The sequence below is a fragment of the Phodopus roborovskii genome, unplaced genomic scaffold, assembly GCF_943737965.1.
Source record: "Phodopus roborovskii unplaced genomic scaffold, PHOROB, whole genome shotgun sequence".
Classification (NCBI taxonomy): Eukaryota; Metazoa; Chordata; class Mammalia; order Rodentia; family Cricetidae; genus Phodopus; species Phodopus roborovskii.
Genome location: NW_026126480.1, coordinates 57,706,549 through 57,734,157, shown reverse-complemented (window position 1 = coordinate 57,734,157; position 27,609 = coordinate 57,706,549). Strand labels below are relative to the sequence as shown.

The following is a 27,609-nucleotide window of genomic DNA, read 5'->3' as shown; positions in this document are numbered from 1 at the left end:
CCTGCTCCACCTGCCTGTCTCTCTTCTCAGGGAGCAGGAATGGGGGTGAGGGAGCCCGGGTGTCCCTCTCACCCTCTGTGGGAGGGGCTGGATGCCTCACTCCTAGGTGTCAGCGGAGGCTCTCCAGTGGTGGGTGCTAATGCTGGGACTTCCCTGGCTGACTCACCCTGGGCCTGACTGTGCCTCTGCTGAGGCAGGAGTTCTGATGGTGTCTGGGTGGTGACAGCAACTCACACTCAGTCCCAGGATGGGATGAAGGGGATAGAGTCAGTACAACATCCCAGGGCTGCCAGAGCCCACCTCTCCTAATTGCCAACATGAGACAAGTAAGGCTCAGGCCTTGAGCTTGGATACTTCTGAAAATTCCTGAGCCAAAGGCCTTCCTGGTCCTGCCCTTGACAAGAGACCAGGGAATAAGGAAGCCATTGATTCAGAGGCACTTTCCAGACACAGACAGGGCCACCAGGCTGAGGACTGTGAGAGGCAGGAAGTGGGGTCAGCCCTGTGACCCTAGCAGTGGCCGAGGACCCCTGGGAGAAAGGAGAACACTGTTGGCTCCCCCCCCACCAAAATTACCCACAGGTCCTATGTGCTTGGTCCTGGGGCCTCCCTGAGCAGGCAGGAGGACAGAGGTGTTGCAATCGCAGCGTGGGGAGGGGTGGGGGAGGACTGAGCAGACAGCACTGGAGTGCATGGCTTGCTAGCAGGCCTGTGGGGGTGGTGGCAGCAGTGCTGCGTGGGGTGAGCTGGGGGTTGGGTTGGGGGGAATGTGCAGTTCTGGGTGACTGGCCCCAGATTCCCTGTCTTCCTGTTACCGGTGGGGGAGGGTGCTGCCCCCGACTCCCTGGGCTAGCGTAGCTGTAGGGATGGTTGCCTCTAGAAGTGAGAGTTGCGACTCTGGCATGATTCAGTCATGACACCCATTCATCCAGCCTTGTGAGAAATGTGGCAGTGTTGTTGGTCAGGTGCCAGAGCCAGCACCTCTGACAAGCAGGGTATCTGAATGTCCATAATACATCTGGGCCAAAGGGTGCTGATTCCTTATGGACAGGCACAGTGGTGTCCCAAGCAGGAATGAGCCTAGCAAGCCTAGGCTTGACCAGGCTTAAGCCTAACCTGGTCCTCAGCTTGGACCACAACTGGGGCAGGGTGCACTGAAGCTAAGCCAGCTGTGACCTAAACAGACAGCATACTTGGGTGACACGAAGGAGCATACGTCCCAGCTGGGATGGTTCTTCCCAGTGGTAAGCGGCTCTCTTTAAAGAAACTGTGTCAAGCTGTTTTTATGGAGGCAGGGTAGCCCTATGTGGCAAGTCAGGCATTGCTGAGGCCAGGAAGGTGAGACCAGTCCTAGAGCAGGGTATGGCAAAGCTGTAGGGACGTGCAGAGCCAGTGGGGGTTCTAGGACTTGCTTCCTTCCTGCTGCTGAGCACAGGCGGCCTATGACGGGTCTTTGTATCCGTGGTCTTCAGTGGTGCACATCTTTAATCTCAGCAATCGTGAGGTAGATGCAGGCAGATAGATCTCTGTGAGTTCTAGGCAGCCTGATCTAAGGACAGCTAGGGCTACACAGAGAAACCCTGTCTTGAGGGGAAAAAAAACTAATCAAGGACCAGCCGGACAGTGGTAATGCACGCCTTTAGTTCCAACACTTGGGAGGCAGAAACAGGTGGATCTCTGAGTTCAAGGCCAGTTGGGTCAACAGGATGAGGGCCAGGACAGCCAAGACTACTCAGAGAAACCCAGTCTCAAAAAACAAAAACAAAAACAAACAAAAAATAGTCAAGAACCCCAGAACCTTGTGTGGGTGGGTTCTAGTTAACCAAGTCCCACTAGAGGGAGGAGCAAGGACTAGTCACCCTTTCTTGAACCCTCTTTGCCCTTCTCCCATGAGAGAATGCTGGGGTGAAATGAGGTGATGCCTAGAAGAGACTCAGACAAGCAACTATGCTCTCTGTTAACAGTAACTGATACTGTTGTCCTTATTACCATTACATTTAAGTTACCATTGTTACATTGTAGACTTGACTCACCTAAGTCCGTAGCATCCTGGTCCCCATATGCTCAAGAATCAGAAGGTCAGGCAGGTGCAGCTACAGAGTTTGGGTGGGTAGGATTGGCCCCAGCACCCCTTGGTGGCCTCTCAGGTCTTGGCTGAGCTGCCTGCTCCCATCTGCAGAGAGGCCACCCCACCCTCCCATGTTGGCTGGGAGACCTCAGAGCTAGGAGCGCATGTTCTCCACACATCTTGCTCACAGCAGATGGCAGCCACAACTGCCTTTCTCCCTGCAGTTCCGGTGCACCTCCCTTGCTCACCCCCCATTAACTTTGGTTTCTGCTTTTGGAGATGGGGAGGCAGCCTTCAGAGCTGCCTCTGATTGTGGGTGAAGCTTGATGCATGCAAGGTGGGCACTTTCTAAAGGAGCAGAAGCCTCGAACTCCCCAGGTTAGGGACACGGTCTCGCCCTGGTTCCTGCTAGCTGACTCTGAATCTTCTTGGCCAAGTGTGCTGGCAGCATGATCTGTGGAACAAGGAGCTGGGCTGGGGCCTTGTTTGACATTTCTTGAGCAGCTGCTAGGCACCAGGCTGTGTGCTGGATGCCAAGGACATGGAGATGCAGGGTGTGCAGCCCTGCCCTGTAGCAGCCCCCAGCCTTCGGGGAGTGCAGGATGGAGGAGCATCAACTATTCCACCTGAGGGGTTGGGGGCCCCAACAGTGTCTTGGAGGGGCTGTTTAGACTAAACCTGAGAAACCTGAACAGCTCTGTGGACAGCAGGATCAGAGAAAGCATTGTGGGCTGAGAACAGGAGGCCTGAAGAGCCCTGCCTGTAGCGCACCCAACTAAGGCACATGGAACAGAGGAAGGCCACATTACCACTACTGGACCCTGAGAATATAGCCTGTCCTCTGCTTGCATCTAGGTTGGGGGTCATCCTAAACCCAAAGCTCCAAAAGGGAGTGGTAGAAATCACTCTTAGTTCGAGGTGTTCTGCCCTGAGTTTGAGGCCAGCAAGAGTAGCCCCTAACCCTGGAGTAGATGTGGCCTATCTTTTCTTCCTGCCTGGTCCTACAGCCACAGTTCAGTGGTCAGGTGTTGGCATGGTTTGCCCATGGGGTCCAAGAACAGTTGGATGAGCATGCTAGACCCCAGCAGCACTACCCCTCATTCTGAACCTGCCCCCAGGCCACCCACACCCACAGGCAGCTCTAGGCTGAGCATCGGCACAGTGAGTGGCTTGTGTGTGCTGAACCCTGTATCTGTTGCTGGAGCTGTTAGGGTCAAAGCCTGAGCTCTGGCAGACCATCTGTTCCCTGTTGGTCAGTTAGAGACAAGTAGTAGTGAAAAAAAGAGCTCAGCTTGGCCGTGCTGAGGGGAAGAAGACTTGGACAGGTCGAGTGACCCCTCCATGTCTGTCTCCAGGGTCCTGACAGGGAGCTTAGGTCTAAATAGAAGGCAAGAAGTATGCTGAACAAAAGAGTCCTGGACAGGCTATGGCCCCACTGGCCACTGTCTCTGCTTTAGTCTACCCTGTAAGGTGGTAAGAATTATGTAAAATCTCTTCCCAGGAGGCAAGCTTTTCCTCTGGCACCAGGCTTCAGCCTTTCTCTTCCCCCAGCATGAGAGTTCTGGGACCTTTTCTAATTCTTTGGGGACGATTGTTTCTATAGCCTGATAGCCAAAAGAAGGGGCACAAGTGTCTCTCTTTAGAGCATCTCTCCTGCCAGACACATGCCAGGGACTTCCACAAAAGCCTCCTCCAATTAACTTTGAAGGTTGTGAGTGGTGAGATTCACTGACCCCAAGGCCCTATGACTTGTTCAAAGTCCTTCAGCAGACTCCAAGTCCAGGTGAACCTACCTCTCTCCAGCATGTCTCTGTGGAGTCACTTACCCAGTCCCTAGACAGAGCTTGAGGGGCATGTGTGGCGGGCCTAGGTGGGTGGCAGGCAACTATCAGAGCCCAGTTTGGAGGCCTCAGGCCCTGCCCATTCTTCCTGTTGCTGCCTCCCCAGTTTCATAGTCAGGCCCTCTGGGGGAGTGCATAGCAGGGAAGCAACTCGTTTATTCTTTGGGACTCTCCAAATACCACAGACCAACTGTTGGGGCACTAGTGGCCACACAGGCAGGGCCGCCAGGACACAATCCAGCAAGGCAGCGGACAGAGCAGAGGCTTTGGTGTTTGCTTTTTCCTGCCCCACCTTTGCTTTGCCTCGTGCACCTGTCTGACTGTTTGTCCAAGGATTTGCCCTCCTGGAAAATGGGTGGGACCGAGGCGGGAAGGCAGGCAGGCGGCAATGGTGCTTGGCACTCAGCTTTTCTGCCGATCTTGTACTGCACATGGGCAGTGTTCCCTGTGTTCCCTGTGTTCCCTGACACTTTCCCAGCCAATGCATGGCCTCGCCCGCGCAGAGCATGTGACTTCATATTGCCCAGGCCTGGCATGCTTGGCATGCCTGAACAGCAGCAGCAATGCTGGACTGTCAGCTAGGAGCAGGAGAGGCCCCAGAACCCTGTTCTGGGGCACTGGTCCCAGGATGCGGGGGTGAGGGGCAGCATCAATGGGACTTTTGTATGGCTGGGATGGAGGAACACATGGCCAGAGCCAGGAGCCCTGAGCAGACACATCTGCTCCTTTCTGTCCTGGAATGGCCAGGCTGCAGGCCTCTACCCTTCCTCCTAGCAGGAGAGCATGTCTTGGTTCAAGCCATGCTATCCCTGACCTTCCCGTCACCCCTTTTAGCTGAATCTTCTTCAACAGCTTGAACTTAAACTTCTCCTGTGCTGTTCTGCCTCTTAAAGGTCTGTTCTTCCAGCATCTGCCCTGGCCTGACAGAGCTTATCTACACTAGCTCCTGGAGACTGTGATCTGGGTCCTCTGGGTCAAAGTAAACAGGTTAAGTAAATAGTAACTAGATCCTAGGATGAGGAGCTCCCTTTCTCCTTTAGCTGGCAGCCCAAGATGGGGCTTGCATTAGCTAGGCGAGCAGCCAGGTACCTCACTTACTCTAGACTTGCCTATGGCCAGTCTTGTGAAGTGGTTCCAGTCCTGGAAAATGGGTTCTCTAAGCACCATCTTTGAGTTTCCATTCTGCTTTATAGACACTTTAACGAAATCAACGCTATGACCCATAATTTCTGTGTCACTAGGTACCTGCCCATATGAGCCATGAGGACAAGCAGGCTGTCACCAAGAGACTGTGCTATACCTCCCATGAGTGAAGAGTTCTGAAACAGAGGGTGGCTGGGAGAGCACATTTGCTCAGACTTGGTAACAACCTTTCTAAGTGGGCACAGCTGCAAGAGGTTGCCTGGTCACTTGCAGACTGGCCTGGGAGAGTTTACCATGTGGCTAAGGGTGAGAAGGCAGTCTAACATGAGAGAGATAACCTTTGGCTCCTAGCTGTGGGGATCCCAGGTGCCCAAGACTAAGCAGGATGGGTGATTCCAGTATGGACATGGAGATGGGGGAAGTTGTCTCAGCATACTGCTTGGTAACAAACATAGTTGGCCAGTGTTGGGGACCGGGCACCACAGAGCCCACCCTGGGGTGTTTCTTCCTATGCCTTGTCCTGCAGTGGTGGAAGGAATGCCCATTATTTACTCTTCATGAACATCTTGGTACCAGGTGCCTGCATCACTTCTCCCCATGGTCTGTGACTCTTGGCATTCTCATTTACAGGTGAGGAAACTGGTCTGAATTGCTCTCCCACCAGCATCCTACAGTTGTTATTCCTCTTCTCCAGGCATCGGAGCTCAAAGAGACTGCACCTTGCACATATCTGTTAAGTGACCAGGCCCAGTTGTAGCTCACACTGACTGACCCCAAGTCCCGTGCGTTTTCCCACTCTGCCCCTGCAGTCACCAGAAGCACTAATACAATAAACACATCAATACATAATTAATCCTACCTCTATCCCTCCAGCCTTTTCTCTCTGAGAACTTCCCAGACGTGATCTCATGCACCCTGTCAAAGCCCCAGAAGAGCTATGAGGAGGCTCTGTGCAGATGATGGGGAAAGGCTGGCACCCATGGACCACAGGGACTTCAAACCAGCCATTACCCAACCTTAGCTCCAGCACTAACCTACTGCCCTTCCTCAGCTCTCAGAGTCCGAGTAAGATGTATTAGGCTGAAAATTCTTCTGTACCCGTCCTTGGTCTCTTTGGGATTGTGCTGGGGTAAGCAGGAGGAAGAGAAGCTAAGGTGAACCCTACCTCCCTGTGGCAAAGTGTGTCTTGTGAGCATTCACAGGAGTAATGAGGCGTGGCCATTGTAATACTTCCTTGTGGCAAGCTGGCAGAGGGCAAGTGAGAGTCCTAGGGAAGGAGATAGAATGAGTAAGCATCCTGAGAGCAGGCTCGATGCTCTGGATTGTCCTCCTTTCCCCAGTGGCCAAGGATGCAGAGGCTGCTTCTGTCTTGAGCCCAGACTTAAAGCCTTGCCTGGGTCACACGGACTCACAGGTGTTAGGTTTGAATAGGCTTGTTCTGGCAGACTTAAAAAACAAAGCCCTTATAGAGTTAGGCAACGGTAGCAATTCCTGTCCCATTTATAATACCCAGGACATGGAAGGGTCCCTGAGAAAGGTAACAGGCTTGAGCTCCCAGGGGCTTTATTTCTGAGGCAGAGGCTAAAGGCAGTAGAAACTGGGGGTGCCATGGAAGAAGGGTACCTCGAGAGAAAGTCTTCCCCAGGCTCTGTTTTTTTACAGCAGGCCACCTTTGCATCTTTGATCAGGCCAAGGCACAGGTTTGATCCCTCTGGCTCTGTGGTGAGAACACAGGCCTCAGAGCTCTTCTCTGAGTTCCTCCTTCCTTCCCTCCCAGATACCCATCAAAGTTGGCATATCACACTGCCCAGGAAGATCTGATGCTCAGATCTGGGAGATGAGGGGGAGCCAGACTTATCACTGCTGTGGAGCCCCTTAGGCAGCAGAACCTCATTTCACTATAAGCAGACCATTCAACCTTTCTTTCCTGCTGTAAGCTTCCTCCATAGGATGAAGATACCACATTATTCCTGCCCTGCCCAAGGCACACTCACTGGGTGTCAGTTTGAGCTTCTGCAAAGTTCCTGCTACAGGGGCAGTTGTGCTTGGGCTTTGGCATCCTGGCAAAGAAAGCACTTGAGCCTAGCCATCAGAGCCCTGGGTTCTGGGCTCAGCTCTGCACTGGCTCCTATATGTCATCTCTCTCTGTCTCTTGGGCTTTGCTCAGAAATGGTTCTTTCTCCAGGCAGCAAAGTCTTGGTGAGCTCCTTCCACCTGCCAGGTGCCAAGGACATAATAGAGAGGAGCACAGGAGAGGCCTTTGCCCCTGGGGAGCCACACCCCTGCGGGGGAGCCACACCCCTGCGGGGGAGCCACACCCCTGCGGGGGAGCCACACCCCTGCGGGGGAGCCACACCCCTGTGGGGGAGCCACACAGAATAGTGGAGAATATTAGGTGGTACAGATGAAAAGTGCAACCGACTTGTGTGATGGGGAGGCCCAAGGAGAGGGCCCTTGAGCTAGGAACTGAATGACACCAGAGAGGCAGACGTTCAGAGATGGCCTGGGGAATACGCGAAGGAGGACAGAGAAGGAGGACAGAGTAAAGGCTCATGTTTAGGATAGAGACAAAACAACATGAGAGGAGGTGAATGTAGGCAGAGACAGCACCTATAGGACCAACAACCCAGTGTGAGAGGAAGAATACTTTGTATTGTGATGGGCATTGTGAAATGAGTTGAAATAGGAGGGATATAGAGGAAGAAAGGATGTATAGATGAATGCTTAAGTTAGTTGATGATGGATGTATTCTGTAGGTGGGTCGGTGGATAGAAGCTTGAGTGGATGGATGGATGGATGGATGCTTGAGTGTGTATATATGTATGTGTGGATGGGTAGGTGCATGGGTGAATGCATGGCTGGATGGATAGATGGATGTATGTTTTAGTGAATGGATAATTGGATGGATGGATTGGTGGATGGTTGACTTCAGATAGATCTGCTCTCCGTCGCCCTCCCTGTTTACATTAGCTGCATCTTTCTCCTGAGTTAAGCCTCCCTGTGTGGTTATTATCATGGTCAGGGCTGGGTGACAAGAAGAGTGAGAAGTTGACTGACTATTCAGGGGAAATGCCTCAAACTCCTAGCATGCTTTGGGAACAGAACCGAGTGACCACTCCCAAGTGGTAACCGCCATGGGTATGTTCTGGCATACTTGTGCACAGGTTCGTCTTAAATCAGGAGTAGGCTGAACCAGAAATCTTTGGAAATATGGTGCTTTTGGGTGGGGGTAGGTAGCTCCAGGCCTGCAATTTAAAGACACCCTGCAGGACTTGCTGTCCGGTGCCCAGCCCAGTGTCCTGCCTATCACTGTTTTGTATGCTGACTCTCAACCTGGACCATACATATTCTTTCACCGCACATCTGCCTCAGCCAAAGTCTCACAAGGCTCTGCTGTGCTGTCCCACCAATCTGCCCCTCAGCCTCCTCTCTGTCCCTGCTCTGTTTCCTCACCCTCTGTTTCCTCACATGTCACTTGTGTAGAAGAGTGTGCTCTGTGCTTGTCCCCTCCTACCCTCTCCTGTGGTCTCTACCTTGCTTGACCCAGTTCTAGCTCTGTGTTCTCTGGACAGCCACACTCAGGTCTGTGTGACCTGACTGCCTCACCATATGTGAAGATTAGCACATATTTTCCTTTTGGACTGTAGGTACCATGGCAATCTAACCTCCATCTCCATCACTCCATCTCAGCTCTGGCGTGTAGTGGGCACTCTGATTGTCCAGTGGGTAAAGAATGGCTACAGGAAGGAATTGCTTGGCCCTGGGCTCTCCTCAGTCAGTGGTTCCTTGTCTTCTCTTGAAGCCTGCCCTGTCCCAAGCTAGGAAACTTGGAACCAAACCCCAGCACTGTGAGGATTAGTGTCACCACTCTTCCATGTCCGGGGACCACCTTCTCTATGCTCCTGGTCAGCCAGTTCTGGACTTCTAAAAGCAAAGGTCTCCCTCAGAGGCAGGCTGCCAGGTAGGAGGAGGAAGCTGCCACCTGTCTAAACAACGGCTAAGCACTCCAAAGGTCCCTGACAAAGTGGCGTATGTCCCAAAGAGGCTCCCAGGGTGATGACATGTTTGGAATCCAGTTTGAACCAAAAATCACACAGAGACTGTGCAACTGAGACGGTAAAAAAGATGGCTTAGGATCCAATGGCTCTGGAGCTTTCTGCTCTAAGTGGGGGCTCCGGAGAGAGCCCAAGGCCAGAGGTGGGGTAGCAGTACAAATGGCAGTAGGTTAAAATTATCTGCTGTTCTTGGGCACTGTCTCTGTGGTATTTCCTGGCCTGGTGTCCTTAGTATCTAGTGTGTGAAGAGAGTTGGAGTCAAAGTACTGTCCTTTGGGTTTGGGGTTTCCCCGTGGCTGGCTGAGGCATTGCTTGGGTCTTGGCTGCTGCTCTGGTCTCGCCACTGTATCAGGTAGGGAGCTGACTCTCCAGCTGCAAGGATGTTCTGGTCAGACAGGCTTCATCTGAAATGAGCAGGGAGGGGGCCCCAGGAGGCCTCCAAGCCCACGATTCTAGGTCATCTCCTGCAGAATCCAGAGAATGGAGTGGTATTTATAGCCGCCAGCGGCCACTGAGGGTGGAGAAGCCAGCACGAGCTATGACGCAGGCCCGACCCCCCTCACTGCCATCCCCCACTCCAGAGCCTTCTTGGGATGTGCAGGAAAGGACTGTCTGCTGAGGAAGCAGGCTTTATCACATTGCCACCCGGAGCCCTGGGGGAGATGAGGTACTAGTCTCAGCCTGGCAGGAGCCTCAGACTCGCTGGTCTCACCATGACCTTGTCTGGCCTGAAGACATCAGATGGGCACCCCATTAGCACTCAGCTGCCCTGCCAGTCTTTCATGCACATTGTCACCCGCTCTTTCCTTAAAGATAGGGTCCACGGACCTCTCTCAGCTAGGGGAGGGCTAGCAGAGGCCTGCCTCATCTCTCACAGTGGGTAATAGCCCTGGGTTGACTGAAACAGGGCCTGCCAACACCCCCCCCCGCCAAGTACTGCTCCTGCTATGGTCTTGGCAAGTGGCAGCAGGGGGCCCCAGCTCTACCTGCTTATGCACCAAGGGAGTGAAAACACAGAAGTGACAGTGTGACAGGTCTGGGCACCTGACTACCAAGGGCAAGGCCTCTGAAAAGGAAGGTAACACCAAACAGGCTAGGCCTTGCCTCTGCCCAGCCTTAACCTACCATGAACAAAAAGGGCCATGGGTTCCGTCCAGGTCCCTCATGGGCAGCTTCCGCTTGGAGGCGTGTGCTCTGTTGCCCAGTGCCTCTTATTTTCAGCCTCCTGGTTGCTCAGAGTACTGGGACAGAAGCAAGCAAAAGCCAAAGTTTTCTTCCCAGGAACTTGCCATGTTAACACAACAGAAATCTGCAGAAAGTGGCCATAGGCTGACCCACCACTAGGGCTGGAGCTTGGGGACAGGTACCTGAACAGACCTCCCAACCCTCAACAGCAAAAGCGCATGAAGCAAGGGGGCCAGGAGAGGACAGAGTCTCTGGCCAGGTGCAGTCGGTGGGAACCATGGACAGGAGCAGGACCCGGCACACAAGAAAGAGTTGGGATATGGAGGAGGGTCTTGGTGATCATGGCAGGATGCAGAGGGTCTGGGCTGTTGGTAGATGGCTTTAGAGCCAATGCCTAAGAGCTTTAATTTTATTTAAAGGTCATTTAGGAATTATGATATGCCTTACAACAAACAAACAAAACAAACAAACAAAAAAAACCCGTGGGGGAGGGTTGCATGCTCCCATAGCATGCCTATGGAAGTCTGAGGACAGCTTTTTGGAGTTGGTTCTGCCTGTGGGTTCCATCATACTCAGGCTATCAGCGTGTATGGCAAGTGCCTTTACCTGCTGAGCCATGTCACTGGCTCTCCATAGGCTTTTGAGAAAGGGAATGGTTCCTAAAGCAGCGTGTACATGGAGTTCATACTACCAAGTACCCTGTCAGTATCAGCCTGCTCTCTCTCTCTCTCTTTTAAAATTTATGTTTATTTTGAATCCCAACCGCAGCCTCCCCTCCCTCCTCTCCTCCCACTCCCTCCCTCTACTTCCCCCAGAGCCTGCTCTTAACACTCTACAACTTTGAAATGGCTTTGTCCTGCCATCCCCCAGCCACGAGGGAAGTGCTGTCATCAGTGTCAGCCGTTTACTGATGGGGAAATGGTTGTTGACTCATCGTAGGAAGTGGCTGGCCCCTGCATTGCACTCTGAAGTCTTTGCCCAGTGAATGGCTGAGAAATAGAGTCCCTAGGACCAGTGCCAGGGCCAGCCTGTGCTCCACCCAGCAGTAGGGGCCTCCTGGGCACTATCCCTTCTTGGAGGCCTGTGTAACTTGTGATGAGTCCAGCTTTGTCCTGCTGAACAGTAGGAGGGACAAGGGAGTGTGAGAATGGGAGAAGCTGTGGTCCGAGGGTACCAGTTTTCTCCTGTACACCCTTCTGCCCTCCGAGCTCAGCAAGGACGGAGACGTGTGTGATGGGCTCATAAGTCCAGGCACCCGAGTAGCAACCCCAAGGCTCCCCCTAAATGCCAGAATTGCCCAGAGGGCTCCTCCGTCTCGTGGTCTCCAGGCATTTTTGAGCACTTAGTTCAAAGCCTTGCAATGCATAGAACAGCTAAAGCTTGCTCCAAGTGACATGGAGTGCCTGCCATCATCTGGGGTCCCCTCAAATGGCTCAGAAAAAAGGAGAGCCAATCAAATGATACACTGGGCCACAGCTTGTGCTGATGGTCATCCCATATTTCACAGTTGGGGGATAGGGATGGGTGCTGGCCCTTCAAGCCACCAGAGCTCTGTAGAGCAGCTCCCTGGGGAAGAAGTTCTGCTTGCTGTCACTGGATCCCTTTTGGCTTTGATGGTGACTGGGGAGTGGCTGAAACCCCAGATCCTGAGCCTCTGGCCTGTGCCCTAGATGGCTTCGTTGCCCAGGAGGCGGCCTTCTGAGGTACACAGAGCTCATCTGGAGTCTTTCTCTCACCTTTGAACAGCATGCACCCAAGCAGACCAGATCCAAGGGCTGGCCTACTGCCTGAGGAGGTGGGGGAATGCCGCTAGGGTAGGCTGGGCCCAGCGGGTGGGGGTCCCCAGAGGGGAGGTGTCATGCTTGGTGTGCCCACTTAACACCTCATTAACGACCTCATTAGGGACTCCTTAAGGACGAGAAAGGTGCTAATTCCTCTTGAGGTGTCACCAGCACCAGGGACTGACAGTTCCCTCTGGAGGAAGTTCTGAGGAGCTGAGAATGGGGTACAGCTGGGATCTAGTGAACTTCCCTGCAGGGGGGCTACCTGGGAAGCTTTCTGGGAGTGTGGTGAAAGAAATACTGGACTGGATGGGGTGGGGAACATGCAGGCATCTCTGTCCCCGGGGCATGTTGAGTTTGGGTGGCAATCTGAAACATGGTTGCACAGACAGATAGGCACAGCTTTCTTATAGGAATGTGGATTTGGTGTGTTCTACAGCCTTGTGGCCTTGGATGAGAGCTCGGTAGTCCAAGCTGTCCCCTCTAGAGAAATGGCATTCTCACCTCACCGACTTGTGGATTCAAGGAGTCAGTACCCTAGTAGTTTCCTGAGAGGGGCCTCCAGGCCTACCTGAGATCACTCAGACAGGATTGGGACAGGGGCAGGTCTGCTTGCCCCTGGAAATAGAGGGCCAGGGACTTACTGTTGCAGGGCAGCAGGCTTGGTGCAGAGGTAAAGGTTCTGTACACTGGGGAAAACTGAAGAATGAACCAGACCCAGCTCTGTGATGTGCTCACCTGCCCTTCACAGCCCCTCCTTTGTTATCTCATTTTGCACACAAGGAAGCTGAGGCTCACAGACCAGGAGAAGTGACAGCACCAAGGTCCAGCACTGCTCACTCAGCCCTGATCCACATGTGAGATGCAAACAGGCAGAGGGAAGGCGGTGGGCAGCCTCCACGTCTGTACTTGAGAGGGGAGTGGTTAGGAGATCCAGTGGAGTGAGCTGACTGCATGGGGTGGGAGGAGACTGGCTGCGTGCCTGCTGCCACCTGCCTGCTCCAGCCCAGTGGCTCCCAGGGCAAGAATGCCACCTGACACCAGCATAGCTTGCCTATCTCGGCCCCTGCAAGTCACCTCTGCCCAGAGAACTGGGAACAAGCATGAAAGGCCTATGAGGAGGAAAAGAAAGTGTTTCTGAGAAGGAATTCAGAAGCAGAGCTTGGCCTGGCCACAACTAGAGGGATCCTCCACCTTCAAGAAGCCCTTCTGCCCAGGGCAGAATGTGGGAAGTCAGGTCCAGGCTGCCAGAGAGAGGGTCCTGCCTCCCCCATTCCTCAGCAGCCAGCAGCCCTCCCAGAACAGCCAGCAGGAAGCAAAAGGCCCAATTGATTCCTGGGGAGTTGGCTGGTGTCAGTGGCAGGGTCTGGTGGCAGATGGCAAATTCTTTTCATTGAAGAGGAGTGGAAAATAATTAGCGTGAGAACGAGAGGAGCCTGGTGGGAGTTGGTGGGGAGGGGCCGGCAGGGCCAAGCAGAGGCTCTGGAGCCTTATGCCTGGCTCCAGTGTTCACTGAGCTGAGTGAGTGAACCTTATGTTCATAAGGGCACCTTATGTTAACCTCTCTGAGCCTCAGTTTCCTTATCTCTGAAATGGGGGGAAAAACAGCAATTCATAGAGAGTGTTAGGAATTATTAAAAGGGGATTTTGTCACTGTTTGATACCATATCTAGCAGCAGTAAACACTACATAATTAAAAAAAAATAAACCTGAGCATGAGTAATTGTTGGAAACATGTCTAGTTTCATTCAGGTGGCCATAGGTATCACCCCCAGTGGTAGGGTTGGTTCCTGATCACCCTATCCCTGTAACTCCATGCCTGACCTCTAGGTGGTGCTTTTATAGGAAAAGGTCACCAGCCCATTGATGTTTTACCAACAGAACAACAGGACTAGCTTCACGGCCTGACTCTGCCCCTTACTGTGTTACTAACTTCGTGGCACCTCATTCCCCCCATCTGTGAGATGCAGACAGGCAGACTAACCTGGAGGAGTATAGTGAGAACCCCAATGGTGAGGGACAGAGAAAGTGAACCTGTCCTTCAAGGCTATGAGTTGGGGATGAAGATGTAGCAAACGTCTGTTAGTCCCAGACTCTGGTGGGGGAGGGGTCAGAAGACAGGTTTCCTCTCCTGCCTAGCTGCCCCAGGCACCCAGGCACACTGTCTATACTCCATGGGGCCAGGCATTTGAGGACCCTCTCTTGTTGAAATTCTGCTCCGGCCTGGGCAGACTCAGTTCTTCCTTCTGCTCCAGCACAGCTGATGTGTGAAAAGCAACAGCTTTCAGGCCCCTAACTTGGGTTGCACACGCCCGGGCACAGGCTGGTGGCGCACGCGGCCCTCAGCCCACACAACTTTCTGTCACCTCCTCTGCCACCATATCCCTTCCTGTGCTTTCAAAGGCCAGCCACCCCCCCCCAACCCGGCCACCCTTCCCAGATGGGCTGCAGGCCTGGAAAGGAGAAAGTCAGGGATTCTGGGGTAGTGACCCCGGTGTGTGTACGTTCCTGAGAAGATGGTGTCAGGCTGACAGACAACACAGGCTACTGTTGGCCCTCACTGTGGCGTCTACAGGTCAAGGCCTTCAGTCTGCCCTTTGGTCCCTGGCCGTTCTAGGTTGTCAGTAGACCTGGAGGGTTCTACTACAGTGACCACCACACAGGGACCTCAGGCCTATGGCAGCCCTGTAGGGTTGGCACCCATGCACGGTCACTGCAGCCTTGTGAAGGTGGCATCCTATTTTACAAAGGCAGGAACCACTTAGCACTGTTCAGATGGTTGGAGGAGGCTCCCCTGAGCTGTCTAGGAGGCACACTGACTGGAGAGCAAAGCGGCTGCAAGCCAAGAAGGGCTGCTGTTGCCCTCCAGACCAGACATGGCAGTGGAGCCTTGTGGATATGGTGGTAGTTTGGGGTGATGCCACTGGGCCTTGTATGGGCACAGGAGCCCCAACCCCCAAGACTCAGTTGAAGTCAGGCAATAGCAGCGGCAAGTATTTAATGAGTTAACAACAAGGCAGTCTGTCTGTGCCGGGTTGGGTTGAGGGGTCTGCAGCCTCCATAAGGGAGTGATTGAGGAGGGCTTCAAAGAGGAGGTGACTTTTGACTGGCCTAGACAGAAGAGTAGGAGTTTGCTTGGCAGAAGAACAGGGTAACCGATGCTTAGGTTTCCTCTGAAGCCTCTGCAGAAAGCAGCAAGCTTGGGGCAAGTGGGGGCATCTCAGGAAGGCTGTGGCACTGGGAGGTGTTGGAAAGCCTTCCTAGCCAGGTTTCTGTCACCTAAGGGCAAGCTAGGTGCACCAGAACCCTTTCAGCTCAGGGGGGATAAAGGCCTAGAATCAGAGAAGGTGACCAGGTTTGATCTGCAGCACCACATAAGGCCAGGTGTGGGGCACATCATCTGTAATTCTAGCACCCTGGAGGCAGAGGCAGGAGGATCAGAAATTCAAGCCTAAACACTGAGTTTGAGACCAGCCTGCGAGGCAGAGACTCAATGATGATAATAATAAATCAATAGAGAAGACAGCATGTGCATTTTAAAAATGAAGCTTGCATTTTTAGAAAGAGGAACTTGCAGAATGGTCAATATTTAATCCAGAGGCCTGAATCATCACCAGGAAAATTGGGAGAAGACAGAGAAAGAGGCCCCTTAGGGCTACTACTTAAGTCATTCTGTGTATATGAAAGGTTCTCCTGCTACCCTTCATACCTGCTTACGGCTTGGTACCTCTTCACACCTGCCTGGGACCTGGTACCCCTTCATATCCTCCTGGGACCTGGTACCCCTTCATATCCTCCTGGGGCCTGGTACCCCTTCATATCCTCCTGGGGCCTGGTACCCCTTCATACCAGCCTGGGGCCTAGTACCCCTACACACCCAACTGGGACCTGGTACCCCTAAACACCCACCTGGGACTCCTACACACCTGCCTGGGTCCTGGTACGCCTTCTTACTCGCCTGGGTGCTTGTACCCCTTCATACCCACCTTCACACCTGCCTGGTGTGAAGGGGTATCAGGCCCTTAGCAGAGCTCCTGCTGGAAAGGGTGTGGCCTGCCCTGGAAGTCCTCAGGGTCTGGGAGGCAGAGTCCTGACCCTCCTCCACAGTTTAATCATTGGGGCCTTTCTGGGGGTGGAGAAAGGGAGTCTGAGGAGGTGCTGTACAGTCACCCCAGGCCAGGAAGTGGCCAGGCCCCCTCCTCCTCCTGAGACATTCCCTCCAGATGAAATCACAGCCTCAGCAGGGGAACAGGCCCCCATTGTGATGGGCTGGGGTCTCCAGAGAAAGGACGCCTTTCAGGCCCATAAAAAATAGAAGCCTTAAGATTGATGAATCTGTACAGGGGATGCCCCATTCCCCCTACTGTGACCTGGTGATGACCAGCTGAAGATTCCAGCCAGGGGTTCACACGCACCCTCTCGGCCCTCCACCCCCATGGATGTGCTCTGGCAATTGTCCAGCCTTGTGAGGGTTCTGCAGACCTTGCCTCTTGGGATTCTGGCTGGAACTTTAAGAGGGAAGCATAATGGGCATTTCACAGATGAGGGACCTGAGGCACAGCTAGTAAGTTACACAGTTGGGTGGCAGATGCCAGACCTAAGCTCCTGGGCCTGGACTCCCACCTACTGAGTCTAGGACCTTGTGTTAGCTGCCCTGGGCAGAAGCTGGATGGGACCTTGGAGGGGTATGGGACCCCCATGCCAGTAACAGGATGTGTGTGGAGTCAGCACCTCAAAACTCTGCCACATGATAGAAAGGCCCTGCTACTGACCACGGCTATTAGCCACTAACTGGCCATCTTCTCACCCCCAGAGCAGGGGCTGCTATTGGCCCTATCATTCCAACAGTTTGATGGTCCTGCAGTCACAGCTACAAGATCTGAGTCCAGTCTTGGCTCACTGTTCCAGTCTGTGAACTGGAGAGGGTACTGCAGACCCTGTAAGGCCAGGCCAGGGTTCTAAGTGAGAATCCTGGGGTGTTGGGCATCTGGTTAACTATAGTGTCAGCCTTTCTAGACTTCTTGAGGAAGGGTGGGAGAGAGGAGGTACCCAGTGTGACTGAGAAAAAGGGCCATACTCTGCATGAGACGATGCACTGGATTGCTGCTGGCAGGGACAGGAGAGACAGCGGCAGTTAGGATGGGTAGGACCCTCCCTGACCAGCCTCTCTAGGCAAGCATGACACTGCATCTCCCCTGGCCTGATGAGGGTAAAACGCAGGGCCTCGGCAGGCAGGGGCTCTGCACCACCCTACCTCACTGGGTGCACTGAGTGTGTATGTGGTGGTGGAGGGCCTCACCTCCAGCTCCCCACTCTACGAGCCACCTGCAGACAGGGAGGGAACAGGTACACTAGCTGTTGGCAGCTCTACGTGTCCCAGCCTTGTTGCCACCCATGATGCCCCAGCTCTCCTATTTCATTCCTCCAAACTCTAAGCTGTGCCCTGGGCTGCTTGTCCCAGATTTTGCTCCAGCCCTAGCCCCTGTCCACAGCAGACCTCCCTGAGCCACCCCAGCTGCAGCGGCTTCTTCACTTCCCATCCTTCTGCTTCCCACAATCTGCTTGACTCCTCCTTGAGAGTGGGATGATGTCACTTCCTGAGAGGGGAGTAAGCACGACCCCAGCCGCTGCTCAGGCAGCCAGCTCTGCTTCTGGGCACTCTCCTGGGAGCGGGCAGTGGCTGCTGCTGAGAGATAAGCCCAGCAGAGCCTGACCCCGACATGACATGCTGCCCAGCCACCTGGCTCCATGCCCCTTGTCCACTGTCAGGACTGTGGTCACTGGTCTCAGAAAGCTTGCCTGGTTCCTTCCCTAGTGAGTTCATTCTCCACATACACACATTTTCCTTGGGGCTGTCGTTAGGGAGAGAAGGACCTGCTGCCCACCCCTAGACTAGGTGCCTTGTAAGCCTCTGCTGGCCACTAGCAGTGTTCCCAGCCCTCTATGGTAAGAGTTCTCTTCACAGGGCAGCCGATGCTCTGGAGCAAGTACTGGGTCTCAGACCAGCTTTCCACTTATGCCAGCTCCAAGGAGGGCCCCAGCTCTTGACCACCACTCGTGGGCTTGTTGGTGGCTGCTTTGTATCCAGCTGCTTCAGAGAGACATGCACCAAGTAGTGAAAGCTATCAGGCTAGGAGTGAGTGTGTTAGAGCGGCTGCTCTTCTCAGTGAGGGGCAGCTGTCCCTAGCCATAATCTGGACCCATGCTTCCACCACAGCCTCCCTTGCTCAGAACCATGACAGTGGTGCCGAGTTTTGTCAGATGGGTGCAAAACCAAGTCAGACCACAGTCCTGACTCAGTGGGCTCCAGCGAACAAGAAACCAAAGGCCTCACTGTGCAAAGGCTTACCAAGAACTGGTATATGCTGGGCATCATCACCCTTGGTGTTCATCGGTCCCAGCCACCGCCACTCACACACTCCTCTCACACCCTCCCCAAGCCCCCAGCATTCCTCCACTCCACAGGGCTCTGTGCCAAGGGACAGTTCTTGGTTTTGGAAGCCTTGGCCCAGAACTGTGAGTACTGGGTAGATTTCCTTGTTGAAAGACAATGAGGGCCCTGGGGGCTGAGCATCCCATTGATCCAATGTAGGGGGAAAGAGAGAATGAATTTAGGGTCTTTTGTTTTGTTTTGATATGGAGGCTAGCCTCAAAATCATGCTCCTTCTGCTTTGTCTCCCAAGTGCTAAAATTTCAGGCAGGTCAACCAGAGCCTAGGCCTTCAGAGGAACTGAGCAGTTACTATGGGAATGACCTTAGGCAGTAGCAATCTGGTAACGGGCCTTTGTCATTATGGGACTTGAGAGGGCACAGGGCAGCTTCTACCTGGGTCAGCATCTCTGGTGCCTGAAGGCCCATCAGCCATGGGTAGGGATTGGTGCCAACACCCAAGCTGCCTGTGCTGCTGACACTTGGTAGTAGCCCAGGAAGTTCCAGGGTTCCCTTCTTGCTTTCAGGAGGTGAGCGCCAGGCCCGCTGAACCTCCCAGAGCTGCCAGCCATGCCCGGGATCGTGGTGTTCCGGAGGCGCTGGTCTGTGGGCAGCGATGACCTCGTCCTGCCGGCCATCTTCCTCTTCCTTCTGCACACCACCTGGTGAGTCTTAGAGCCGAGGCCACAGTCCTGGGGTTGAGAAATGTCTGGAAGGGACCTTTCGGACTATCTGATCCTTCATGCCAGGCCCAAACCTGACTCTGTCCTGCTCCCAGGTAGTCCTCTATGTGTTCCCACAGGAGTCAGGACCCCTTCTGGGCAGCAATCCTCCTGACCGTGGCGGTGGGTATAGTAGCTGCCATCATCACCCCATGCTGACAGGAGGGCAGCTCAGAGGCACCCAAAGCTAGGTGGATGGCCTTACTGCTGGGGAGATGTCTGCCTGCCTTTCCTCCCACTGAGCTTCACTGCTTCTGCTAGCCATGGGCAGCACAAGGCACAGAGGCAGCCTGCTCTTGCTCACCTGTACCCTTCTGCAGGTTTGTGATCCTGTCCGTGGTGCTCTTCGGCCTGGTCTATAACCCACACGAGGCCTGCTCCCTAAACCTGGTGGACCACGGCCGCGGCTACCTGGGCATTCTTCTGAGCTGCATGATTGCCGAGATGGCTATCATTTGGCTGAGCATGCGTGGGGGCATCCTCTACACAGAACCCCGGGACTCCATGCAGTACGTGCTCTACGTGCGCCTGGGTAAGGGACCCCTTGCTGGGGGCTGGGGATGTTCTAGAGCCCCACACCCTTCTCCTGCACTCATTCACTTCCTCGGGATTTGCTTGCTAACACAAACTAAGACCCACCCTGGGGAGCATGGGGTAGCTTACTAGACTGGCATTCTAGACCCAAGGGCCCAGTCCAGCCCAGCAGCTGTTTTGTGAATTTTTTTCATTGGGAAACACACTGTGTTGTTTCTTGTGCTTTGGTACTATAATGGCAGAGCTGAGAAATTGCTTTTGTAACTAGATAGCCACACAGTCTAAATTGCTTGTCCTCTTGGCCCTTCATAGACAAATTTAGTTGACCCCTATTTGAATGTGTGAGCTTGCCTGCAAAGTGCATTGGTGATCCTTCTGAAGCAGACCAGGAAAACCCCGAGATCAGGTTAAGCCAGCTCCCCTGAGGACCAGCCTATATCTCTTTTGGACCATGTCCTAGCAGTGTCTGGGATATTCCTAGGCAACATGTCTCTCAAACTTCTCCACAGCTCATGGGAAAGAAAATGTTAGTTTTGTTTTGTAGAGAACACTGAAGCCTACGAAGACTAATTAGCTCTTTCAAGGTCACACAGCTAAGTCAGGATGGAAGAGTCAGAGCTGGGATTTGAACCCATGCATCTGTCTAGCTCCATAATCTAGGCTCTTAGCTATTCTATGTTGTTGGTCCTGCCAGGCTGTCGTATTTCCTTCCCACTCCCACTGGGGCTCTGGGTTTAGAATACTGAGTACATGGACCACCATGGGTTTGCTCCTGGGACCCCTCTCTCATCCCTGTACCCCACCAAACCAAGTTCCTAAGTCTGCTGAGAAACAACAGCTTTCATGAAGTCTAGTCTTCAGTGTCCTGTGATGAAGTTGTTGGCATTCCCAAATATAGAGTCTGATTCCAGAGCTCATGCATGCGATTCTAAAATCCCCAAGAAGCTGGGGAGTGCTGCCTCCTTGTTCTCCTGTCCAGTCAGGGTCCCAGGGAGGTACTGGGGACTTGAGAGCACAATGCAAGGGACCTGGCTAGGGCTCTGTGCACCCCTGCTGTGATATGGTTAGAGGTCTGGCAGCAAGAGTCAGGCTTAGGCTCTTGGGTCCTGCCCTGGTGGCAGGTAGTATGGCCTTCAGTCAGACCTTACCTCTTCTTGCAGCCATTTTGGTGATCGAGTTCATCTACGCTATAGTGGGCATCGTCTGGCTCACACAGTACTACACCTCCTGCAATGACCTCACTGCTAAGAATGTCACCCTCGGTATGCATCCCATCTGCCCCATCAGCTGAAGCCAGCCCTAGGATGTAACAGGACCCAGCTTGCAGGGGATGGGGCCGAGGCACCACTGTAGGGAGACACCCAAACATGGATGCGTCCTTCAGCCTGTGTTTTGTCATCTCACTTGGGGCCCTCACCAGGGTGAGCAGCAGCAGGGACAGGACTGTCCAGGCAGCATTCGGGCTTCTCGGCACCTTCTCAAAAGCCCACTGAGCTGCCTGCCCTGTGCCATGAGTGGGCCTTGGAGACCAAAGACTTCTGAGTCTTGCTCTTTGGTCTTAGAAGCAGCTGGGGACACGGAGGCTATAGTGTCCCTTTGTTCAAAGCTCATGTCCCAGGAAGGTGAACACAACCAACATCAGCTCTTTTCTTCTCATTGCGGCTGCCAACAGGGATGGTTGTCTGCAACTGGGTGGTGATCCTCAGTGTCTGCATCACTGTCCTCTGCGTCTTTGACCCCACGGGCCGCACCTTCGTCAAGCTGAGAGCCACCAAGAGGAGGCAGCGAAATCTGCGGACTTACAACCTGCGGTCAGTTGACTGGGTAGGCGGGTGGTTGCCCTGGTGAACTTTGCAGACTGGTGGGCAGGAAGAGGGTCCTGGCCCCTCCCAAATCACACGTGAACATCATGTGAGTCACGCTCTTCATGAAAGCTTCACCCTCTCTCTCTCACTGCCTCAATTCCTTTGTTGAAAAAGTAAGACTAAGATGAGCATAGCAGTACTTGCCTTTCATCCTAGCACTCAGTACTAGTGAGGCAAAGGCATTCGGAACATGTCAAGGCCATCCTACTCTACATAGTGAGTTCAAGGCCAGCCAGAGCTACACAATGAGATCCTGTACCCTCCCCCCCCAAAACAGTTCTTGGCTCAGGATGTCATTGTAAGATTTAAGTGAGATAATATATTCCAAGTGGTTAACACTATGGGCTGAGTTAATGGGAAGCGACTGTCAGGGATCAGTTTTTTATGGTAACAGCAGATGATGGAAGCGTTGTTCAGAGTGAGTTACAACCCAAGTCCTTCCTATAACGGGGGTGGAGAAACCAAGGGATTGCCTGGTTATGTGGTGAGGCTGAGGACTAGCTCTCAGCCTGACTTTGGAGCCCTTACTTGACAATCGGGTGATGCTCCCCCTCGGTCTCAGAGGTTGTTAGAGGTTAATCACAGAAGGCTTCCTGGAGGAGATTTCACCTGGTGTTTAAAAGAAATGGTATGGCAGAGAAAATGAGAGAGGGTGTCCAGCATGGCCACAGGGACCTCGTTAGTGAAAGCAAGGGACATTCCCAGGATGAGTCACACAGTACAGCAGTCCCCAAAACCAGGGTTCTCCTATGAGGCAGGCCCACACTTAGCCCTTTATGATTGATTAATCTAGCTAGTTCTTTTGCCATCCCAGAGCAGCTGTGAGACCCCTTCTACAGGAGGGATCTGAGTGTCTGAGTCACTGCCCCAAGCCATGGGGAGCAGGCTGCCAAGACCCCTGCCCAGTAGGCCTGTCCCCCACCCCTCCTCATGTCTCAGACTTTCCACATCAGCCCATCAACTTGTCACTGCCTCTAGCACCACACCCATGCCTGGTCTGGCCACCTCCCAGCCTAAAATGTCAGGCCTTGGAGCCAGGGCTTGAGAACCCATTTTTCCCTCCCAGTGCAGCTGGCCACCTCCTCCTGTCCCACTTTGCCTCTCTGAGCACATGCCGCTCCCGACCTGTTTCTGGAGAAAACTCCCTTCCCTTGCCTGACTCTGGGTGATTGCCTTTGGGGCTCCAGGCAGTAGGAGCCTGTACAGCAGGGCCTGGTGCTTGCTGTCATTTTAATTAGGAAGCTCCCTGTGGTTTCCAGGTCCTGTCAGAGGCCATAGCTCGAAGGCCCATGACCTGCTGAGGTTTCTACAGGTCTCCTGTCTGGAGACTGACTTTGTCAAGCTGACCCCCTGCCTGAGTGTCCTCCACTGGCTCTAAAACTAACAGTTTTTCTAACAGGGACATTTTTCAAGCTATCAACTCCCAAGGGCAGGGATGTACACACCCCGTCTGCCACATGGTTAAGTTATTTTGGTTTCTGAAAGCCGGGAGTGTGTTTAAGTTTTTGGTCCTTTCTCTTTCCAGTGAAATCTGGTGGGGACTGGGGGAGGGTGTTAATTCCCGGCTGTTTTCCAGAAGGCTTGGCCTTGGTTTTTGTAGAAGGAATGTCTGCCCTCCTTTCACATAGTGAGTCTCCCAAAAGAGGGCTGTTGGGGTGCATGAACTTTCTGTCCGGACTTGGCATGTGGTCTCCCTGGTGTGGTTGGTAGACTGACTGCACTTGACCAAACCTGTCCGTTTCTCACACATCCCTATTATCATTTGCCCCCTGGCGTTTATGAGAGGTACTTCAGTGGAGTGAGCACTTCCATCTGGCTAGAGGCTGGGGAGGAAATTTCACATCCTGTATTTGAAAGCCCTTTGGATCAGAAAGCAAAATGAATGTGATGCCCTAAGAACCCAGCATGGCCAGCTTCATTCACTCTGTCTTTGTCAAGGGTGGTGAGTTATTGGTTTGGGATACAAGGCTGCTTCGATTTCCAGGGACTGCTGGTCCCCCAGACAGCTGGCTTGTTACATCATCTCTGGCCCCTCCATTTTGGTCAGCTACCTATGTAGTCAGGGTTAAAGGAATGGGGAACCGGTCCTGGCTGCAGAGAGGAGCCAAGAAGCTCACAGAGAGCCAGCCTGTCATTCCTGGTGACTGTAAAGTGCTTTGAATGCATCTGAGTGCCACCTTGTTCCCTATCCCAAACCATCCTGTGACAGGCTTGGGGGGTGGGGATCAGCACACTGCTCAAAACCCAGTATGCCTCTGCTGACTTAGTTTGGAGAGTTTGGAGATCTACATAGTAGATGCCAGGGCTGTTATCTCTGTGCTTAAAACGCACTGACTTCCTGGGTACCCAGAACGATGGTGTTTTTTCGGGAAAGTAGCCTGTTGTTCTGCTTCTGCTCACTGACTCCTCAGCCCCCAGACTCCCCACCTGAGCTGAAGAGGGAGGAGAAGAGAATGGACAGGAGGCAATGGTGCAGGCAGTGTGTGTGCCCCACCCAGACAGCAGCTGTGAGGAACTGGGAAATGCCGGGGCCTCCTCCGACCCCCCAGATTTCCTCTAAGCCCCCAGTACGTGAGTTTCTGAAGTCCTTTGCTAGGAAAGGCAGAGGAGAGCAAGGCCACACTGGCTGACATGTCTACTGCTCTTCACTTAAGCCTTTAGATGCCTGGCTACAGAGGAGCCCCTACTTTGGATTCCCAGCTCTGAAGTCCCCAGGTCATGCCCATGGGCCAGTCTATTAAAAGTCAGGGACGAACCATCCCATAACAACTCACCAGGCTGGCCAGCAAGTCCCCAGAGAAAACCTTGGCTGGCTGAGATCTGGGTCACTGGCCACCCAGCTGTAGCTAGCCTGCTGCCTACCCCCACCCCCGCCAAGGTCCACTGGGGAGCTCTTTCGTGTGCCCTGGGAACACACTGTCCTATCTCCATAACATCTGGCCCAGCTGCTCTGGTCCTTGACTTCACACACGTCAACTGTCTACCTTCTCAGGCACCGGTTAGAGGAGGGTCAGGCCACCAGCTGGTCCCGACGTCTTAAAGTGTTCCTCTGTTGCACCCGGACAAAGGATTCCCAGTCAGTAAGTACCCATGGTTGCTTGTCTCATTCAGATCCGTGCAGTGCCTTTCACTCCTCTGGTAATGTTAGGTGGGTGGGGCTGCTAGGAGGCACAGTGACAGTCTGCCCTTTCACTGATAGACTGCCTTACCCCGTAAAGCAGCCATTCGCCTGTTTTATTGAGGAAACAGAAAGTTGTGAAGATTGACTTGATACCCTTGGAACAGTTTCGTTTAGGAGTAGAAAAGTAACACATGGCCAGCAGTGTGGATAGATCTGGGAGATCTGGGATGCTCTTAAGTACACACAGTCAGCCTTCATCTTTGACACTCTGAGGAGCTAGCTCAGCGGAAGGGAGGCAGCATCAGCTAAGGGTAGCTCTGAGTGGGAAGACAAGTCCCCTCAGTGTAGGATAGGGAGGTTAGAGGTCATCCAGCCCCCCCCCATTTTGTAGATTATGCAGCTGAGATCCAGAGAGATGGAATGATTTGCTCAGTATCCCACAGATAGTAGCAGAGCTGGAGAGGCCAAGAGACCACTCCTCCCTGGGGCAGTCAGCAAAGTGCCCACCTCAGGTGTCCCCAGGAAACCTGGAGTGGCCTCTCCCTAGTAGTGCCCCCCAAGGACATTAGAGTGAGTAACCTAGTGGAAGGAAGCCCCGATGTTCCCTGGCAGGTGGTGAGTACCTCGCAGGATGTCCAGGGATGCCTGTGAGATCCCTAGATTGTAGCTGCAGGTGTATGGTATACAGGGCAGAGATGGCGCCCTGGCAGAAGGAAACAAGGCTCGCCTGGGCATGTGAAGGGCATAGTCTTCTCCTGTGCACAACAGAGTCAGGGCCGTTGTGAGAAGCTGGTGTAAAGGTCACATGTACCCAGAGCATGATCCTGTTAGACACAGACAGCCCAGGGGCAGATCCCATCAGAGTGATTTCATCAGTGTATGTTGTTGCTAAAGAGCTAGACTTAAATGTCAGTCTTTGAAAAAAAAAAAAGTAGTGTTTACATAAATGCCTGTATGTCCAAATCTGGCACCTTAGGCTGGGCAGCTGGGGCCGAACAGTATCAGATTCTGTTAGAGGTTTGAGCTTACCACCATTGGCTTACTCAAGGGTGAGACTCAGTGAGACAGATTCACTTGCCATGAGTTTGTTTCCACTCTACCCTCTCCTGACAGGTTCAAGGCAGCAAAAGTTAGGGGAGACCCAGGACCCACACCTAGCAGGGCTTGCCTCTTTCCTTTGACTCCTACCCAAGGCTTAGGGCCAGCTCAAAGCCGGAGAGACCACCGACTATGAAATTATACTTCTTCTCAAGTGCAATACAGGGCACTGAGCTGAGCCCCTGAGGAGCAGGGAGAGCTTGAGACCTGGGAGGCTTACAGAGCTCTTAGCTGGACTTCCAGGGCCACAGCTGCTGGGGCAGGGACAGCCAGGTGCTTTGTGTGGCTTCCATGCTGGAAAAGAGTTGCCTTGACCTTGATTCTGGGTATCTAGAGAAAGAGAAGAGGTAGGGGCTCAGATTGACACTTGTAAGCAAAGGGTGGTGGGAACTGTAGGACTTCAGTGGAGAGAAGAAGTCTGGGAGGAGGAGGAAGCATCCATCGACAGCTAAGATGGTAAAGGCCCAGAACCTGGAACAGGGTCCTGGGTTCCTGATGCAGTCATTGCCTGAGGGCCAAACTGACCAGTATTATGGGGTTCCTAATGAATCAGCCCCAGGGATTCACTCATGCTCTCTCTCTCCTTCCTCCTGCTGCCTTGCCACCACCTCCTGCCTTCCTGGACCTTGCTTGACAGGATGCCTACTCAGAAATTGCCTACCTCTTTGCTGAATTTTTCCGTGACCTCGACATCGTGCCCTCCGACATCATTGCTGGCCTGGTGCTGCTTAGACAGCGGCAGCGAGCCAAGCGCAATGCGGTGCTGGATGAGGTGAGCACCCCTAGCTCTCCTGTGGCCCCTGCTGCTGATCCTGTGGCATCCTCTCTCCCAGTGGGCCTCCAGGCCACTGTTTTACTGCTCATTGCCCTCCACTGTCCTAGCTGAGACCTTCACCCAGCCATTCTACTGATACCTGATAGGGTGGCTTGTTCTCTGGACCATATGTGGCTGCTTCTGAGGCCAGCCTCCAAGGACATCCTAATCAGTAGGATTAGATGACCAAAGCCAGCTCGAGTGCTTCAGCCTTCTGTCTGAAGTTTGCCTTGCCTTCCTATCCCCTCCAGCACACCAGTTCTGGTCTCTATACATCTCACACAAAATCCCTTTCCCTCTGAGGTGGATCAGGACCATCCCCTGGAGGTTAAAGGTCTGGGTAGAATGGGAGAAACTAAAAATACATGGAAGTATGATTTTGGAAAACTGCTGGATACTGGAAGAGCTGCAAGCTTCATGCTCCTTCAGACCTCTGAAGCAGGCTGAAACTGACTCCCTTCTCATCTTTGCATCTGGACCACTGTCCATCTTATCACGCCTGTTTTCCAGGCAAATAACGACATCTTGGCTTTCCTGTCTGGGATGCCAGTGACCAGAAACACCAAGTACCTCGACCTCAAGAACTCGGTGAGTCAGAAATCTCTTCCTCCTCCCCCCCGGTGCTTCTCTAGACCACTTCACCACAGCTACATGGTGTGAGCCGACCCCACCACTCTTGCCCAACCGTCCAAGGAGTCTCCTCTCAGATCAGATCCACAAGAGCCCTCACATCATGCTGTTTCCTCAAGCAGGACCCTGAATCTCTTAGCCAGGTTCCAAAACATTTGACCCTGGCTTCTAGAGATTGCACAGTGTGCTTCATGGGAATGAGTTGCTGCCCTCATGATAGGCAGTTGGGGGGGTGGCATTGCCATTTTCAAGTCTTTTTAGCAGTAGAGACTTTCCTCAAGCACCTTTAATAGAAAGTTCGTGTGTTAAGGGAAAGTGGGTCC

General features: G+C 53.3%; 1 protein-coding gene across 1 annotated transcript in view; it reads left to right on the top strand.

The window, feature by feature from the left end:
* The window catches only part of Dagla (diacylglycerol lipase alpha), a 56,716-nt gene that overhangs the window by 14,397 nt on the left and 14,710 nt on the right, over window positions 1–27,609 (top strand). The window contains exons 2-8 of the mRNA XM_051193930.1: window positions 19,030–19,167; window positions 19,545–19,756; window positions 20,919–21,020; window positions 21,431–21,569; window positions 24,616–24,703; window positions 26,480–26,614; window positions 27,167–27,244. Coding sequence (XP_051049887.1) covers window positions 19,073–19,167; window positions 19,545–19,756; window positions 20,919–21,020; window positions 21,431–21,569; window positions 24,616–24,703; window positions 26,480–26,614; window positions 27,167–27,244 — 849 coding nt within the window. The 5' untranslated portion in view covers window positions 19,030–19,072. The remainder of the gene's footprint in view (window positions 1–19,029; window positions 19,168–19,544; window positions 19,757–20,918; window positions 21,021–21,430; window positions 21,570–24,615; window positions 24,704–26,479; window positions 26,615–27,166; window positions 27,245–27,609) is intronic.